We start from the raw sequence: 20,643 nt of genomic DNA, 5'->3' as shown, positions 1-20,643 counted from the left end.
TCCATGTGCTACCTTCTGTTTGTAACATTATGTAGTGAATCCAAAATGTAATACTTGGGAAAAATTCAGATTGTGATTTAATTTTCCTAACAAAACCAGGGCTGTGCTAATGGTCAGATCAGAGAATAAAATTATCCAAATAACAGGTTTTCTTAATATATATGTGTACTTCCCTGAGAAATAAAGGATGTGAAATGGTGTTCACAATCACACAAATATTTACTCAAATTAGTTTCATTCTCCATTTTGAAGTTTCATTCTAGATTCTAAACATTTTTCATAAAGTAAAATAATGAAAGCTTAACAGTTTTGCCATTTAAACTATTTTCTTGTTGGATTACTCTTACAACTCTTTTGCAGTCCCATTTCAATTTATAAAAGCACGTCATAGAAATCCTATGAAATATAGAAAATGAGTTGGAGCAAAGTATCTTTGTCCAATGTTTAAGCTGTAACACAGCATTAATGTGCAAGTCATGCCATCCTCACCCTTCCAGTCTTTATTTTAGGTTTCCAGTATCTGTGTTTTTTTTTTAAAGTTTTCATTTACTGTAACATTCTGACTGAGTACATCTTCCAGAATCAGAATCAGTTTTCTTTTCCCTGGCATCTGTCGTGACATTTGTTGTTTTGTGGCAGCAGTACAGAACAATACACAAAAAAACTAATAGTTACAATAAGAAATATAACACACATGAGTAGTGCATGGGTGAAGCCCTCTCAACTATTGAACACGTATACATGAATCGTTGTCATAGGAAAGCATCATCGGACAGCCCCACCACCCAAGCCATGTTCTTTTCTTGCTGTTGCCATTAGGTAGAAGGTACAAGAGCCTCAGGACTTGCACCACCAGGTTCAACAACAGTTACGACCATCAGGCGCTTGAACAAGCAAGCAAGTTTATTTGTATAGCACTATTCAAACACAAGGCAGTTCAAAGTGCTTTACATAGAAGAAGATATAAAAATCAAACATCAAATTTCAGACAATGCAAGAGAATAAAATCGCACAAAAATAGATATACTAAATAAAAAGTTACAGTGCAAGATAATTAAAAGCTACAGTGAAAAGTCTTAAGCCTCGATTTAAAAGAGCTTAAACTTGACACAGACTTCATATCCTCTGGAAGGTTATTCCAGATATGTGGAGCAGAGTAACTAAAAGCTACTCCATCATGTTTAGTTTTGACCCTGGGGATGCAGTAAGCAGACCCACCCAGACAACCTGAGAGCTCAGGAAGGTTCATAGTGCAACAAGAGATCAGAGATGTATTTTGGTCCTAGATCATTCAGTGCTTTATAAACCAGTAGAAGTATTTTAAAAGTCAATCCTCTGATGGACAGGAAGCCAGTGCAGCGATCTGAGAATTGGAGTAATATGCTCTACTTTCTTGGTCTTAGCAGCGGCGTTCTGAATGAGCTGCACCTGTCTGAGGGATTTTTTTTACGGAGACCTGTGAAACACCATTACAGTAGTCATGACTACTAAAAAAATGCATGGATGAGTTTTTCTGGATCTTGTTGAGACACAAACCCTTTAACTCTCGCTGTTTTCTTTAAGAAGTTAGTAGACTGACTTTGTAATTGCCTCAATGTGGCAGTTAAAAATTAAGTTGGAGTCCATCTCAACATCAAGGTTTCTGCCTTGCTTTGAGGTCTGGATCGACAGGGATTCTAAATGACTTTTGGTTGTTCTTTTTTGGCAGCAAAAACAATTATTTCAGTTTTCTTTTTTTTTAACCAGAGGAAATTTTGGCTGGAAGAAAGAGGATAACTACACACACTTGTCCATCCATTGAGGTGTTTCCTACAACCAATGATCTCACTTTAAGGATTCTTTATCTTGTTATGTCAGGCTCTCCTATTTATTGCTATTTATTTATATTTGTGTTTGCAGATTGTTGTCTTCTGTACTCTGGTTGATCTTTCATTGATCCTTTTATAGTTACTATTCTATAGATTTGCTGAGGATGCCCACAGTAAAATGAATCTCGGGGTTGTATGCGGTAACATACATGTACTTCGATAATAAAATTCACTTCGAACTTTGAGCAAGAGTCCACAGCATTTCTGTAGAAATTTGCTGGAATGTTTGGTGAGATATCAAATTTATTCAAACTCCTAACAAAACATTACTGCTCATATGCCATCTTTGTAATTGCATCACTATGTTGGGCCCAGGATAGACCTTCAGAGATGCTGACACCCAGGAACTTGAAACTGTTCACTGCCGACCCCTTTTAGGAGTGGTATGTGTTCTCCTGACATTCCCTTCCTTAAGTCCACAATTAGTTCAAGTTCAAATTTCTTGTCATTCAGCTATATACAGTGTATATATATATATATATATACAGCTAAACAAAACTCCTCTGGGACCAAGGTGCAAAACACAGTTCATATATCACATGCAGCACTTGTCAAGCATATACAGTGGTATCAAGAAAACAACCTCTCACTCAGTGTCGCAAAAACAAAGGAGCTGGTTGTGGATTACAGGAGGAATGGATACGGTCTAATCCCTATTGACATCAATGGATCTGGGGTTGAGAGGGTAAACAGCTTTAAGTTCCTCGGCATCCACATCACCGAGGGCCTCACGTGGTCTGCACACACCAACTTTGTGGTTGAAAAGGCACAACAGCGCCTCTTTCACCTCAGACTGTTGAGGAAGTTTGGTATGGGCTACCAAATCCTTGTAGAACTTTCTACAAGGGCACAAATGAGAGCATCCTGACTGGCTGCATCACTGCCTGGTATGGGAACTGTACTTCCCTCAATCACAGGATTCTGCAGAGTGGCGCAGACAGCCCAGTGCATCTGTAGTTGTGAACTTCCCATGATTCAGGACATTTGCAAAGACAGGTGTGTAAAAGGGGCCTGAAGGATCATTGGGGACCCAAGTCACCCCAATCACAGTCTATTCCAGCTACTACCATCTGGGAAACGGTACCGCAGCATAAAAGCCAGGACCAACAGGCTCCGGGACAGCTTCTTCCACCAGGCCATCAGACTGATTAATTCACGCTGATTTGAGTGCATTTCTGTTACATTGACAGTTCTACTTATTATAAATCAATATAAATTACTCTGATTGCACATTGTACATTTAGACAGAGAAGTAACAAAGATTTTTACTCCTCGTGTATGTGAAGGATGTAAGAAATAAAGTCAATTCAATTGAAATTATATTAACATAATATTAACAGATAAAAAAGTATTCGGTATTCGTACAAATTGACATAAAGTGCATATATGACATACAGTTAAATACACAGCAGTATTACTGGTACTGGCACTGTCATAATGTGTACTAACAGGGTGTTCAAAAGTCTCACAGCCTGGGGGAAGAAGCTGTTACCCAGCCTAACAGTCCTTGTTCTTAGACAGGGGTACCTCCTGCTTGATGGTAGGAGGTTAAGAGATTTTGGGATGGATGACAATGCTGAGTGCTCTGCGAAAGCAGCATTTCTGATAAATGTTCTGGATAGAGGGGGGGAGGGATGGAAGGAAGACCCCAATGATTCTCTTAGCAGTACTCTCAATCCATTACAGGGTCTTGTAGTTCCCATACCAGACGGTGATGCAGCTGGCCAAGACACTCTCAATAGTGCTTCGGTAAAATGTGGTTAGAATGGGTGGGGAGCCTCACTCTGTTCAATCAGGAAGTATGCTTTCTTGACCAAAGAAGTGTTGAGGGACCAGGTGAGATCGTCCTTCCTTGGCCTTACTGACGTTGAGTGCAAAACTTGTTATTACAGAATCATTGAACCAGCTGATCTATATCTCAGTCCTGTATGCCTCCTCATCACCATCTGAGATTCTGCCATCAGCAAATTTATAAACGCCATTCAAGTAAGGATTTCAGGTTGTACACTATATTCATCCTCTGACATTACATTAAACCATTGAATTGTGCTTAGCCACACAGTCATGGGTGTAGAGCGATGGGCTAAATATGTATTCTCCAGTATGCCTACACTTGTCAGTCAGGAGATCACAACTGAGATCTCCCAACAGGGAAATCAAGGATCCAACTGCACAGGAAATTACAGAGGCCCAGGCTTAGAAATCTGTTACTTAGTACCAAGGGATCCATTGTTGCCTCAAATTTTAATATACAGTATATTTTGAAAAATTAATCCATCAACCTCCAGTCAAGGAAATGAAAACTTGTTCTAGCCTGAATTATACACAAAGACCAATGATATTAAAAGGTAACTTAACAGTGTACAAGTGTAATCAAAAGTATTTCAGCGAGGTGAAGCACAATAATAGATAACGAAAAAATATTTGAGAGGTGAAAAATCATGCTGATATAAACAGGTTTTCTTTTTAAGGTTTGAGTAGGGATTTAAGACCATTTTGGCTCAAAAATCAAACAGAGCACCAAGGTTTCGTAAAGGAAGATTATTTATGTATTTAAAGATTAATTATGTATTTAGAACAGTACTTTCCAATCCAATGATCTGTGATGTCCAGCAAACTACCTATTTAACACTAGCCTAATCACAGGGTACTTTACAACGACCGATCAGCCTACTATTTGATATATCTTTGGACTGTGGGAAGAAACCGGAGCACCCAGAGGAAACCCGTGCAGTTATGGGGAGAACATAGAAACTCTTTACAGGCAGTGCCAGATTTGAAATCCAAACTCCGATGTCCCAAGCTCTAACAGCTTCGTGCAATTTGAAGCCTAATGCATAAATAATTACAAGCATTTGATGAATCCTAAAATATCAAAATCCTTTTGCTCTCATTTTCCTTTTTAGATTTAAATGTTTAAAACATTAAACAGAAAAAGTTATGCTAAGAAAATTTGGATGTTATTATTTTAGGATTGATTTCAACAACACAAGAGTTTATTTTTAGCCCTGCACAGTGCCAGTCTTAAATTTAAATCACCCCACAACTGCTGAAATTCATTATGCCACCTTCACCTTTCACCGATACTTTTTACTGGAATAGCTTCCTCCTCTTCTCTTACAGAATGCCATTTATTTAGTACTCCATCACTATTTCCCATTCCAGAGGACTATTTCAAATATGTCACAGTCACAAAATAGTATTACCCTACTTTACCTCCAAAGTCTCTCTCAGCCCTGTTTCGTCACATCTTTTGCTCCTCAAGATCCCTTTGTTCCTATTGATTTCCTCTAGTCTTACATTTAGTAACATACTGTATTATTCAGGAGCGTCTCGGGAGGGGTAGCACCTCTGGTGAAGGGGCTTGTTGTGTCCATTCTAGGGCAGCCCACTCACCTTTTGTCCCCATCAGACACTCAGCTCTCACCTGTGACTCGATTTCATGTGACAGCAGCCACACCCTAGTACACGGCTTTGACAGGTGGACTAAACCAGCAGACCTCATACCCCAGTGAGATAGGAATGTTGCTGTACTAGCATGTGTAGTCAGCTCTGGCAGACTGGGTGGATGAGATCAACAGTGAGGTACAACAGCCAGGAAGGTGGCTCTGCAACACATCATGGAGAGCGAAGGGCATGGCAGAGCACAGAAGAACTCGTGGTCATTCACGTCAAACAAGGAAGTCCACACTTTCACACTTTGTGATGACTACTTGTAACACTAGACCTGGACTTCCAGGGTTGAGTGGAACTGCTCCAGTGCAATGTACTTTCCATTGTAAAAACGTTCCCACCCAGGTCTCCCGTCATTGTTGGATACAATGGACAACCATCATTCAGCCTTCATGATCTTACAGTCTTTCTATCTCCAATAAAACCTCTTATCTTTTAACTATGCCAATAGACTTCAGTTCAGCATTCAACACAATCATTCCTCAGCACCTGATTGGAAAGCTGAAACAGCTGGGCCTGGACACCAAAGCATTTGGGATCTCACAACCAGACTGTGCAAGTTTCTTCCCCCAATCCATTAGACTCCTCTCAATACTCAGAGTCTAGACTGACATCTACATCATTTATTATTATATTGAAATTTGTCCTCTACTGTGTCTAATGTCTTGTTTATTATTTATTTATTTATTTATTTATTATTGTACTGCCCTGCACTGTTTTGTGCACTTTATGTAGTCCTGTGTAGGTCTGTACTCTAGTGTAGTTTTGTGTTGTTTCACGTAGAACCATGGTCCTGGAGGAACGTTGTTTCATTTTTACTGTGTACTGTACCAGCAGTTTATAGTCAAAATGATAATAAAAAGCAACTTGACTTGACTTCTGCCAGGCCAACACTCCCATGTTATTCTCACTTGGCTATGTTGGCTTGGCCACAGCAAGTGCATGCCCAACAACAGTTTCCTTAAACAGGCATTCAATTCCAAACTCTCTTAAGGCAGACAGTGAAAGATTTGAGGGTGCGATCAAAGCTTGGGATAGTCACATAACTCTGCAGAACCTCTGGCTCAAAATCACTCAACAGAGAAGCATTATTTGGGAAACTTGAGGCCCTGTATCAAGAGCGGAAAGAAATCTTGCACAAGGAGCAGGAGTGTACTGCACAACCTACCCACCCAGCTGCCCCATCAGCCACCTGTTAACCTGTCTGTGGAAGAGTCTGGCGTTCCCAAATCGGTTTTGCAGCTTTTACTGTGGTCAGATTTGCCAAAATGAGCCACTGCTCAAGGAGAATCCTCTCTCTTGTTTTTCCTTTGTAAAATGCTTTGGCTAGGTATTACAACCTTAAAAATCCATCATATGAAGGATTTTGCTTATAAAAAAGTAGCATTACAATTTACCCATTTGTGTAAATGATGGCAATATAATCTGCAAATCATGTTGAAAGAGAAAAGTTTGGATGAAAAGAATTAAGAAAAATATTAAGCTAAGATTTTTTCAATACTGACTAATCTACTTCACAATATCTACTTTCTCAATTGCAACTGATAGAATTTAAATTCTACAAATAAAAGCTAAAGGTCTAAACCTAAGTATTAAACCTGATAATCACTACAAATTTAGAACATAAGTATGCTACTTATTCTCATCTCCATGATTTAAATAAACTACTGCATCAATAGACTCAGAACTGATGGTCACAATGCCACAGAAAACTGAGGCACAATAACAACATGAATCTGTGTACATCTCAATTCAAGATCACCTATTACACTGATAATCCATTCTGTTGGTCATATCATTTATATTAAAATGCAATTCCATAATGATTTTACACAGAACCAATAAGTTCTCAGTCAACGTCTTAGTCACTTTGTATTGCTGTCGTTAGTATAAAGATCAATGACAATTACTTTACCACGTCCCACTATCAAATGAGCATTTAAGTCCAATTCTGCTCATATTAACCGTTCTTTTTGATTAAGGGTATTTTCTATAATGCAATATTTTTCCTCCATTCAGACACAGCCCAAATTATTGGTTGACATTAAGGAATAAATCACATCTCTATTAAATGAATTGTCTACATAACAAAAGTGATAGAAAAAAACCCACTAACAATGTACAGTTGGCATACCAGCCAGACCAATCACAGGATCTACAGGAAAATACTGTATACTTTACCACAAATTTTACTGCTATATTGCTCGAGATAAAAAAAGTTGAGAGATTTATTAATTGGAAATTGAGTAATTAATGGTGATGGGGGGGATAATAAATGAATGCCAATGCAATGAAGAGTACTGGTGAAAAGCTGGAGGTGACAATGGCATTGACACATTTCAGTAGATAAAGGGCAGCACAGTAGTGTAGAGGTTACTGTATTAAAACGCTAGCAACCTGGGTTCAATTCCCACCACTGTCTGTAAGGAATTTGCACTATCTCCCCATGACACATGGGTTTCCTCCAGATGCTCTGGTTTCCTCCTACATTCCAAAGATGCACGGATTAACAGGTTAATTGGTCACATGGGTGTAATTGTGCACCGCAGATTCATTGAGCCAGAAGGGCCTTTTACTGTGCTTCATCTCTAAATAAAACAAAAATAAAAATGATGGCGACCAAGATTGCAGAAATAAGGAGAAAAACATTCCAATTTGATAATGTATTTTAGATAAGCACGAGCTTGTTATTAGTGGTCATTTGAATTTATTGAAATATCACAAGTTTCCAGATGAACAACTGCCTGTGCAGATGTTTGAGACTGCATGAAGATGTACATAAGATCTCATAATTATGATAGTGAACATCAGCATTCCTCTTGGACATGACAGATACAAAAGTCCTTTTATCTTTTAAGTGAAAAGACACATTCATATTCCACCACAACTACCATTACGTTCCATGTAAAGTGCCATCACATTTCACTCATCTACTTACATTCAACCATTATCTTCCTGAACACTTTCCGTGATTCAATGGAAAAAATTTCTAATTAACCTGATCATTATATTTGTTTTTATCATGATTAAGCAGGATTCTGAAATTTGGAATCCTCGATAATAAAGAACAAAATTGACTGAAATGAGCTGCAGGGAAATCCCTGCTGAGTAAGTATTAGAGAAAGTGGTGCACCAAGAAAGAAAACCTTGAAAATGAAGTGCGAAGCGTTGTATGCCAGTCCATATCGTGAGGATTTCAGAAGTACCAGTCACATCAACAGAGTCAGTTCAATGCTGCTTTTTGGGTTGAGCTGCCAGAAACAGTGCTACCAAACAGTAAATGGCCCCTCCAATTGTCAACGCCATTGTAGTCCTGTATAATAGTCGATCGGGAACTCCTCTCTTCAGATGTACAGGCACACCATCTGACTTCTGCAAAGTAAAAATTATAATAGCTTTAAATTAATGGGATTAAATGTGCATAAATTAGTAATATAATCTTACTCATAAAAAATACATATCTCCCCTTCAAAACTTATATCCAGAATGATGCAATCAAGAAATCAGTGACAATGCCATCAACTTCTACGTATAGACACTATAAAACAATGCATTTTATTTAAATGTTTAAATATTAATGGAGAACTGGGAAATTATTTTTAAATAAGCACTTTTTAGATAGTTTGAACAGTTAAAAGATCTAGAGAAACAGGAACTGAATTTCTGGGTATGACTGATGTGCCTAAATTAGGAGTCGAGTAAAGATTGTCAATTCACAACTCTCAGTAATATATAATGCAAAAGATGTTGAAAATGGATCTCCTACGGGATCTCCCCACCAAGCAGATCTTTCCCTCCCCTCTTCCAACTTTCCACAGGGATCACTCTTTACGCGACTCCCTTGTCTACTCGTCCCTCTCCACTGAGCTCCCTCCTCGTACCAATCCTTGCAAGCGGAACAGTGCCATATCTGCCCTACAGCTCCTCCCTCACTACCAATCAGGGTTCTAAACAGTCCTTCCAGGTGAGACGACACTTCATTTGCGAGTCGATTGTGGAACTGTATTCGGTGCTCCCAGTGTGGCCTCCTGTATATCAGATTGCGAGACTGCTTCATCTAGCACCTACACTCCATCTGTTCTCTGTGGATTATCACCTTGTTGTGGTGGTGAAGTTTGTGTGGTCCTGAGATCCCGAGAGCGTTGCCGTCTGGAGCTATGCTCCTGGTAGGGTCACCCATGGCGCTAAGGTCGAGGGTGAGGTCCCTGACAAAGAACAATCCAACCAAGACCTCAACAGCAGAACAGGTGGGCAAAGTTACTTTGAACTCAATGGCTATGAAGGATGAAGGCTGCAGCAAATCCATCAGCTCCAATCGTTGTGGTTTCCATGCCACTGGAATCAGTTGGTTGATTTGTGAAGTATCGTGTGCTTCTTGGAGTGCAACATTAAATACATGTTAAACAAATACACGCACAGGCATCTTCACTCTGTGGAAATGGAACGAAGACCATCATCCTTGACCTCGAGGGATAGCCATGACGACTCCATCTGCCAGAAAAAGTCGGGTCACCCAGTGGCCACGCATTTCAATTCTAGCTCCCATTCCTATTACAACATGTTGGAAGGCCATTCCAAGGCCTCCTCTACTGCTGCAACAAGGCCACGCTCAGGCTGAAGAAGCAACATCTTAAATTCCATCTGGGTAGCCTCCAACCTGATGGCATGAACATCAAATTTTTGAACTTCCAGTAACTGCCCCACCGTCACCATAATGCATTCCTGTTTTCCTCTCAACTCACCAGCCCATCATCTCCCTCTAGTGCTCCTCCCCCTTCCCTTTCTTCCATGATTTTCTGTCCTCTCCTATCAGACTCCTCCTTCTCCAGCACTTCATCTCTTTCACCAATTTCCCAGCTCTTTATTTCACCCCCTCCCCATCTCTTGCTTTCACCTATCACCTGCCACCTTGTACTTCTTCTTCCTTCCTTTCCAGTCCTGAAGAAGGATCTCAGCTTGAAACATCAACTGTGTACTCTTTTCCATTGATGCTACCTGGCCTGCTGAATTCCTACAACATTTTGTGTGTATTGCTTTGGACTTCCAGCATCTGCAGATTTTCTTGTGTTTGAGATGTTTAAGAGCGTTTGATCATGACCATATATTTCTAAGTGGTGTACATGGGGTATTGATAAGTTCGTGGCCCACAGTAGGAGTCAATTTTAGAAAACCTAGCACATTTCTTTTTCAACATAGTTCCCTCCTATATTTACACACTTAAGGCTGATTTATACTTGTGTGATTGGGCTATGCCGCAGCCTATGCTGTAACACTGATTTTCACTTCTGCGTCGCTCTACGCCATAGCGAGCATGCCTTGGTGTGCGCCAAAACGCTAGTTGACGGTGGGGTTTCTATGCCACTGTGTTGAGTTTCTTTGTGAGAGACATGGACAAGGAAATGCATTTCAAACATTTTCGCATGTCGGCAGGTAGATTTGACATTTGGTTCATCTATTTCGCATCGGTGTACGCGCAGCCTACAGAATTGGCGGAGAAGAAGCAACCGGAAATACGTAGGAGGAAATGCGATGCTACCAAGCGGAACAATCACAGTTGTTGTGGTCTGTGTCGCCGTGGCACGCGAGTAACTTTTCTGGAGAGGTGCACGTCAACCTACGCGCGTAGAGTATGCAATACCTATAGCGTCGATGCGACCCACAAGTATAAACCAGCCTTTAGTTCAGCGGTCGTAGAACATACAGATCTTGGACCTCCAGAAAGTGTCCACAGCAGGGGTGATTGATAAGTTTGTGGCCTAAGGTAGAAGGAGATGAGTTATGCAGCTCTTTTTACATGCACATGCAATTCAACTCTTCGAGTGATTATGCAGAAAGTTTGAAGTTAATAACTCATCAGGGGTGATTGATAATTCATGGCCTAAGGTAGAAGGAGATGAGTTATTAACTTCAAACTTTCTGCATAATCACTCAAAGAGTGGAACTGCATGTGCATGTCATTCTACCTTAGGCCACGAACTTATCAATCACACATCTGTGGACACTTTCTGGAGGTCCAAGATCCGTATGCTCCACGACCGCTGGACTAAGTGTGTAAATGTAGGAGGGGACTATGATGAAAAATAAATGTGCTAGGTTTTCTAAAATTGACTCCTTCTACCTTAGGCCACAAACTTATCAATCACCCCTCGTATAATCATTTCATTTACTTGATTGATATACCTCAAACTATTTTCACCTTTTGATGAGCTTATGACCTTATGATGATCACCTTTATGCAAGTCAATTCAATTTTGTTAAATCCTCAGCTGTATTCAATAAGCACAAAGTTGAAAGAACTCAATGAGTAAATAGAATCTGTGGAGGCAAGAGATACTGTATCAAACCTTAAGTGTAACCGGAAAGATTGCAAATGCAGGAGATTTCAAAAGCGTTTGAGAATAAAGGCCTCACCCTGAGAACAAACAGGTGGAACAAAGCAATTGAGAAAATGGAACTGAACCCTTACAGGAGGCAGGGTGTGAGAAGCTATAGTCAAGGTACCTATGGGATTCAGTGGTTTTATAGAAGACTGTCTCCTGGGATGAAGAGGGCATGATCCAGAAAAGGAAGATGCATTCAGGGATGGTCCTGTGCATTAAAGTGCAAGGTGTAAGTTGATGGTGCAGGTGATGAAATTGGAGAGTTCTGCATGCATATAGGAGACAACACTGGTGCCGTCAGCTGTATTCTTCCAATTTTACTGCCTACAGACATCAGTGTTCAGTATATTCAAAATTCAAGAAGGCACCAATACTTTTAAAGAACATTGTCTATTTTGGCAGAAACTTTAAACCAACCATATGCGAGGAGGAAAGATGTCTTTGGAGTATCAATACAGTTTGAAATCATAATTCAGATAATAAAGAAAACAAGTTAAGGGGCAAAGAGAATTCAAAGGTGTTAGACTTAATTTGCCAAACAACAAAGAAACTTTTTGATAAACTCATAAAGTAGTTAGATTTTTGAATGCATTGTCTGATAATGGAGGTGGAAACAGATGCAACAGTATCTTTCAAGGGCAAATGGCAAAATAATTGAAAGAAAAATTCAACGGATGTAAGAAATATAAGCGGTGTGTCTACATAATAATTCCACAAAAGAGTGCAAGGAGACAATGGTCCAAATGGTTTTCTGTTATATTGTACTGTTCTGTGACTCAACACAAAATCAGTACAACAAATTGATGTAATAAAAAGGGGAATAACGGTTATTTCTAGACAGATAGAATATAAAAGATAGAAAATATGGAACTCATGTAGAACCTTTCTTAGGCCATAAAGACTACAATGAACTGTTCTGGTCTCCACAAAGAAACGATAGAGAAATCACAGAAGGTGTAGTCAAGACATAACAGAATAAACTGGTAAAGAGTGTTTTACAGCACAATGAAAATTAGATAAAGTGCAAGAACAATTCAAATCACCGGCCCAAATTTGAAGATTTATGAAATACTCGACACATCTGTCACATAAGGATTCTTACAATAAAAGGATATTCTCATTTTCCCCAGAGCAACACACAATTATCCAACAACACAACCGTAGCTTTAATTTCACAAATGTCATCACATTGCAAAATCTAAGATCACTACTTTCTCATTTACAAAATACTTTGTATCCCTTAAAAATGCATTAAGATAGCAACTAAAGAAAACTAAAATGAATTCAGCCATGAGTGTTTTACCTGAAAAAGTTTCTGGAAATCAGGCACTTTATTTTGTCCCAGAAACTGGACTCCTTCTCCTGATTCCGATACGACATTTGTCGGCATGGCAAATACCACAGTAGAAGATTCTGTGGAAACCAGAGGCTTCAGACCCTGCAAGTGTGAATAAACAAAAGAAACATGTTCATGAGTAATAGGAGTACATCATGGACACTGTACTTATTGATATCAGAGGGGAAGTATTCTTTAAATGGGATCATTTTAGCAAAAGCATTGAGCAATTTGTTGCAGTCCCTCACATCGAGCATATCCTTGCTTAGAAGACATTAAACCAACCATCTGTAACACAAGAATCAAATCATGCTTCATTGTATCGATGTCATAATTACCTTCAATACACGTAACTTAGAAACATTAAAAGCTGTTAATAAGGGAATGTTACAGTAGCAAAGTACCAGAGGAATATATTCAGTGGTGTTATACAAAATTAAATTTAAAGTCTTCATGCAAAATGTATAAATCTTTTTTTTTTTTTCTAAATTTTATTTAATTAAATTTTTAAATGATTACAAGTGAAGAAAAAAGGATATGTGACCCTTCCCCCCTCCCCTTAATCCCTCCCCCCTAACTTCCCTATATAAAAAAAAAATTAAGAAAGAAAGAAAAGAAAGAAAGAAAGAGTGCCTGGTTGTTGGAAGGTCTCCACATGCTCCATGGAGTTCTTAATAACTTTAGTATATGTATTTATTTCTTTCCCCAAGTAGCCATTAATTTTCTCTTCAGAGCACCTATATATTTAATCCTGTCTTTTGTAAATAAGGGCCCCAGATTTTCAAAAATGTTTCATATTTATCTCTTAAGTTATAAGTAATTTTTTCTAATGGAATACAGCCATAGATTTCTTTTTTCCAACAATCTATACTTAAATATGTATCTGATTTCCAAGTAATTGCAATAGCCTTTTTGGCTACAGCCAGCGCAATTTTTATAAATTCTTTCTGATATTTATTAAGTTTGAGTTTTGGTTTTGTCCCTTCAATATCACCTAGTAAAAGTAATATTGGATTATGAGGAAGTTTTATTCCCGTAATTTGTTCCAATAAAAGTCTTAAATTTGTCCAAAAAGGTTGAATTTTAGAGCAAGACCATGTAGAATGTAAAAATGTACCAGTTTCTTGGTTACATCGGAAACACTGATCAGATAAACTTGGATTTAATTTATTTATTTTTTGTGGTGTAATATATAATTGATGTAAAAAATTATAAATGGGAATCTAAATGGATACGGGAAAAGAAAGAATCTCCTATATTAAAACATTTGATTGATTTATGGAATAAGATAAATGTTGATGATGAGACAAAAAAATCTTTATTAGCAAAGAGATCTTTAATTCAAAATAGACTTATTCCTTTTACAATGGACAATCAACTTTTATATAATTGGTTTCAACAAGGGATTAAATATATAGGAGATTGTTTTGAAGGAGGTATATTAATGTCATTTGATCAACTAAAGAATAAATATAAAATATCAAATAACACTTTATTCTGTTACTTTCAATTAAGGGCTTATATAAGAGAAAAACTAGGTCAAACAATGTTATTGCCGAAATCTAAAGAAATAGAAATTTTAATTCAAAAAGGAAATATTAAAAAATTTATATCTTGTATGTATAATTTGATTCAAAACCAGGCAACTAAACAAGGAGTCCATAAGTCAAGACAAAAATGGGAAAATGATTTGAATATTAAAATTGAAGAAACAAATTGGTCAAGACTGTGTCTTGACAGTATGACAAATACAATAAATGTTCGGTTAAGATTAGTGCAATATAATTTTTTACATCAATTATATATTACACCACAAAAAATAAATAAAATGTATAAATCTTGATTTAAGACTTGAACATTAATGGTTGCCATTTGTACAAGTAAACCACTGAAGCGTTGGAAGTATATCAGTATCCAAAAAGGACAATGTGTTGTAAAGTTGATTCATCTTAAGTTTCCAATGCTGTTAAGATGCACATAAACACCTTAAAATAAAAGAAGTGATAACTGCTATCTCAGCAGTGGACAAAAATTGTCACAAGGAAACCATTCAATTCCACAGCTTAAATCAAAAGTCATGCATTTTGGATTCTTAAAAAAGATTCAATTATTTTTATTTATTCGTTTTTCAAGGTGTGTCATCATTGCCAAGACCTACTGTCATTGAAATGTCAGTGAGCCAACCACTTTTGGAAAACTGGAGCTGTGGAAGTGTGAGATTAGGTACTGCTATCAGATGAATCTAAAGACAGGCTTATCTAAATGAAGAAAGGCTGCAAATGAGCAAAATACATAGAGATCCAACTGCTCTTGTATATAAATTACAGTTAGGCATGTGCAGCATCTAATCTGTGAGGCAAATGGCATATTGCAAGCAGATTGGAGTTGAGAAATAAGCAAGAGAAATAAACAATCGTATTAGATACTCGCAAGGCCACACCTGAAGTACATGCACAATCTTGGCCCTTTATTTAAGAAAGGATCTAACCATATAACTATGTAACAATTACAGCACGGAAACAGGCCATCTCGGCACTTCTAGTCCGTCCCGACGCTTACACTCACCTAGTCCCACTGGCCCGCACTCAGGCCATAACCCTCCATTCCTTCCCTGTCCATATACCTATCAATATTAGCACTGGAGGCATTATTCAACTATGCTAATTACTGGGATGAAAGAGTTTTCTGATCTTTAGCAACTAAGGAAGTCAAATTTATGTTCTTCATTGTGGGGTTGATCTCGAGATATTTCCATCCATCGGTGGGAGAATTTTGAACAAGGAACATGGCTATAAGATTAAGCAGCAATCATTTAAAACAATGATTGGACAAGAACATGGAACAGTACAGGCCCTTCAGCCCATGAGGTTGTGCCAACTTTTAATATCTAAGATGGTTGATAGAGTGCCTAAATAAATAAGCTGGTTTGTTGTGCATAGTGTCGAGCTTCTGGTAACGTTGGGACAGAATTCACCTAAGCAAATGGAGAGTATACACCTTCCTAATTTGCCCCTTGTAGCTGTTGAAAGGTAATGGGGTATCAAGAAACAAATCTCTTCTCATAGGATACCCAGAATCTGACCTTGGTCACTGTATTTATCCGAGAGGTTCATTTAGTTTCTAGTCAGTGGTGACCCACTCACCCCTTAGATATTGATGGCTTTAACCATGGCGTTAGTAACACCTTTGAATGTCAAGAGTCAGTGGGTAACTCTCTTATGTTGCTGATGGTTGTTTCTTAGTACATTTTGATGTACATGTTCCTTTTCACTTGTTCAGCCACTAAAAAAACTGCTGTCTAGATCTTGCTAGTTCACATTGTCAAGTTCACAAATGACACGACAGTGGTGGGGCTCAACACCAACAACGGTGTGACGGCCTGCAGAGCTTGAGGCCTGACTGCAGGCAAAAGTAATCTCTTCCTCAATGCCAACAAGGCAAAGGAGATGTTTATCAACTTCAAGAGAACTCGTACCATTCACACCCCTCTTTACATTAGCAGCGCAGCAGTGGGACCTACAAGCAGTTTCAAACTCCTGGGAGTGCACATCTCACACAACCTCTCATGGTCTCAGAACATATCCTACACAGTCAAGAAAGCTGAACAACCCCTCTACTTTCTGAGGAGGCTGAAGAGAGCCGGACTATGCACACCAATACTCATGACCTTTTACAGATACATAGTAAAGTGTATCCCAACATGCTGCATCATTGCACGGTACAGAAACTGTAGTGCAGCAGACAGAAAAGCTTTACAACGTGTAGTCAAAACTGCCTAAAGCATCACAGCAGCCTACCCCCGAGCAAGGATGAATATACAAAAAAGTTCAGGGAAAAAGGCCTGCAATATCATGAAGGATCACACCTACACTACTCAGACTGTTTATCCCACTCCCATCAGGGAAGGAAAACACACAGCATCATCACCAGGACCACCAGACTCAAAAACAGTTACTCTCCACAAGCCGTAAGGCTGATCAACACCTTTACCCACTATTTCACCCTCCACACCCCAAACCAGCTACTTTATCACTTCCTATCAGTCACTGTATGAACAGACTCTCCTGCATGTAGCATCACTTTATGTACATATAATCAACTCATCTATTTATATTCATTGTTTTTTCTTGTTGTGTTCTTTCTGTTAGTGTGCTTTTTATATGCTGCATTGCATTTGGAGTAACAATTTTGTTTAAGGACCACACACACTTTACACTTGCAAACTGGAAATGACATTAAACAATCTTGCTGCATGCAGGGACTGCTTCATTGGCCAAAGAACTGAAAGTTATGCACTTATTGAATATAAAATAATGCAGCACAGGAACAGAATGTTGTGCCAAACTAATTAAACTTGTAACTAAACTGAGCGTTTCTACCTTCCACTTGTTGGACATTCAAATACCCAACTCCTTTTAAATACCGCAAGCATATTTGCCTCTGCTACCAAACTTGGCAGTATATCCAAGGCACCCACCACTCTCTGCGTAAAGAAATACTTGCCCCCCTCAGCTTAAACGTACAATAGATTTCGGTTAACTGGACCATCGGTTAATCGGGGCAGCCGTTTATTTGGGACAACTCTTACAGAACAAAAAATGATTAAGAAAAGAGCCAGGATTTCCTTCCTTTATTTGAGACACTATGCCACTTAATTTGCAGAGGACACTGTTGTCGAACAGCTTCCAACCAGCACCAGTCGCATGCGCTTCTGTGGCAGTTACACTTCACTGTTTTTAAGCATTTTTAAAAAAAGTAATATCAGCTGCATGTTTGTCTTCAAAATGCTGCGATTTCTGTCACTGATAGTTGGTGCGAATTAAGTAGTATGACAATTCAGAACTGTTTTGCTCGCTATGGTTTCAAGCATTCAGGCTAGATCTCAGAAACAGCTGTGAGGAAAAATGACAAAACAAGAGAAACTCTTCTGTTGCTGGAAATCCAGGCTACACATGAAGGTTCTTGGCCTGAAATGTTGACTGAAATCTTTTCCACAGATTCTGCCTGGCCTGCTGAGTTCCTTCAGCATTTTGTGGGAGTGAAAATGAAACTATTTCATTACTTCAACAAGATAAGAACTATGAGGATTTTGAAAATATCAATGATCATCTTGAATGTTACAATGAAGATACGGACAATGCATTTGTTGACAGCATTTCATGAAGGCAGTCCATTATCTGCACTAGGTGCCTGTGCTGGATCTGTTCATTTACATCAGAAGAACACGACGCAGGTTATTTCCTCCATCGATAAATATTAAGAACTAATACAGTTTTATAGTACTACATCCTTTTAACTATTCCCATGAAAATTCAGCTAACTGGGGCAGCCACTTAAATGGGTCAAAATGTACTGGTCCCCCTGTGCCCCAATCAACCGGAATCCACTGAATTAGACAATTCAACCCCGAGTGAGAAAAAAGATACCGGCTACCTCTCTGCCTCTCACATTTTATAAGCGTTTATCGGCAAACGGTTGCGGTCTTATGAAGGTCACAGCTTATAACGCCACAGCTGTTTCACATAGAGTCCCACAGCTGGGACAAGCTGTGCCTGGGAACTCGGGGGCTCAGTTTAACATCTGACTGACAAGGTGACTCTCCCATATGTGTCAGCGAAGGGTAGAATGAGGGCATCCGCCCCTGGCAGGCGTTGTTAGACGCCGGTAACCGGCGGGACAAGGTCAAACCGGGCACCAATCTACCCAACAGCCGCGCTACTGCTCGACTCCTACCTGGGGGCTGTAGGCGGCCGGACCGGCACCGCCGCTCAGCCTCTGCGTGAACCCATCAAACCTGTAGAACATGGCCCGCCGCTCACTCACAGCCACCCTCCCAATCCGGCTCCAGGCTGCACAGGGAAGGGAAGGCCTCGGTTCGGGCCTTCCGCGTTCCTGTCGTCATCCGGGCCGTCTCCGAGGTGCCTGCATGCTCCTGCTTTTACAAATAGATGAATGAAGGGGAATAGTGTCTCTGTAACCGTTTGTTTTCAAATAGAATTCAGTAAGATGCAAGTTGATGTGCATGCTGTGCACGGGAATTCAGAAAGAAAATGCTGAAAATTATCAACAGGTCAGGATGCATCTGTGATTGAAAACGCTTCTTCAGAACTGCGAAAGGGAGAAAACAAGCTTCTTTCAAGTTGCAGAGGAGGTGGGCAAGACAACAGGAATAACAGATAGTCTGCTGGAGAGACTCGGCAGGTCGAGCAGCATTTGTGGGAGCATGGGATGTTTCTACGGGTCAGAACAGAAGGAATGTCTGTTAAAGGTTCCGGCCAGAGTTGCTATGGGGATAAATTTTGAAAGGTTGTCTGATAGCTGGGTTAATGAGACAGCTAAAGAGGCAAAATGAAAAACAAGGAATATAAAATGTTGTGAAATACAGAGGTATAAATAGGTCAAGGTGTGTTAACAGAGAAAATGGCTGGGCTAAAATCCCAAATATATGACATTATGATACACAGAAAGCTAATTTTTCCTTAAGTTGTTAAATTGTACATTGAGTCTAGAAGCTACTGTGTGCACAGACAGAACATAGAAGAGCCAAGGGAGCAGTCCCTTTGAAGTGATAAACGGTGGGGAAGATGTCTATTGATCAAATCTTGTTGGCCAGGGAGAGTGAGTCATTGCTTTGACCAGGAAGGGGGGTAGGAGGGAAGATAAGTTCTGGAAAATGGATGAGGTGGATTTCAGGGCTCTCTCAACTATGGTAGAGGGGATATCACAGTTCAGGGTGAAGGAAGTTATGTTCTCAGTTGTTCCTGGATGTGATCTGAATATTTTAGTGGATGAATCTTGAATGGCTAGAATCCTCAGTGATTAGTATAATTAGGTTTATGTGTGGCAAAAGCTCTTGCCATTTCACCTGCATTTGGGATTGCCCAACCACTGAGGGATAATTTTAAGAATCAGGGCTGTTTTGGGCAAGTGTTCTAGATAACCTAATAAAAAACAGTATAGTACAACACAGAAGGGGCCCTTCAGACCACAGTGCTGTGTCAACCTATATAAACCTACTCCATAATCAGTCTAATCTTTCTCTCCTACATGGCAAATAACTTTCCATTTTTCTTACATCCATGTGCCTATCTAAGAGTCATTTAAATACCCCCAGTGTATCAGTCTCAACCAGCAACCCCGGCAGTGCATTCCAGGCACTTAACTACTTTCTGTAAAAAAAAAATTAAAAAAAACACCTGCCTGTGACATCTCCCCTAAATCTTACTCTACTTGCCCTAAAAGGGGCGGGGGGGGGGGGGTCCTCTTGTATTAGCTATTGTCACTCCTGGGAGAAAAAAGGTGCTGGCTCTCCACTCTATGTTTCTTATAATCTTATACACCTCTACTGAGCCACCACTCATCCTCCTTCACTCCAAAGAGAAAAGTCCTGGCTTATAAATAAGTCATGTTCTCAAATCCAAGCAGCATTCCCTCTGGGCCCTCTCTAATTCTTCCACATCCTTACTATAATGAACTGACCAGAAATGAACACAACACTCCAAGTGTGGTCCAACCACAGTTTTATAGAGCTGCAATATTGCTTTGCTGCTTTTGAACACACTTTTATGGATTGAACTCCATCTGCAACTTCTTAGCCCAGCTCTGC

At 39.4% G+C, this 20,643-nt stretch overlaps 1 protein-coding gene across 1 annotated transcript; it reads right to left on the bottom strand.

Annotated features, from left to right (window-relative positions):
• Positions 1–885: 885 nt before the first annotated feature.
• Positions 886–18,929, bottom strand: cox7a2l (cytochrome c oxidase subunit 7A2 like). The gene is made up of 3 exons (XM_073050712.1): positions 18,771–18,929; positions 13,005–13,139; positions 886–8,693 (listed from the first exon to the last, which is right to left on the bottom strand). The coding sequence occupies exons 1-3, from the start codon at positions 18,840–18,842 to the stop codon at positions 8,550–8,552; spliced, it is 351 nt and encodes a 116-aa protein (XP_072906813.1). The 5' UTR covers positions 18,843–18,929; the 3' UTR covers positions 886–8,549.
• Positions 18,930–20,643: the final 1,714 nt, after the last annotated feature.

This window comes from Hemitrygon akajei, chromosome 7 (assembly GCF_048418815.1).
Source record: "Hemitrygon akajei chromosome 7, sHemAka1.3, whole genome shotgun sequence".
NCBI lineage: Eukaryota > Metazoa > Chordata > Chondrichthyes > Myliobatiformes > Dasyatidae > Hemitrygon > Hemitrygon akajei.
Note: the sequence above shows the minus strand (reverse complement) of the source record. Positions and strands in the feature narration are given on the sequence as shown.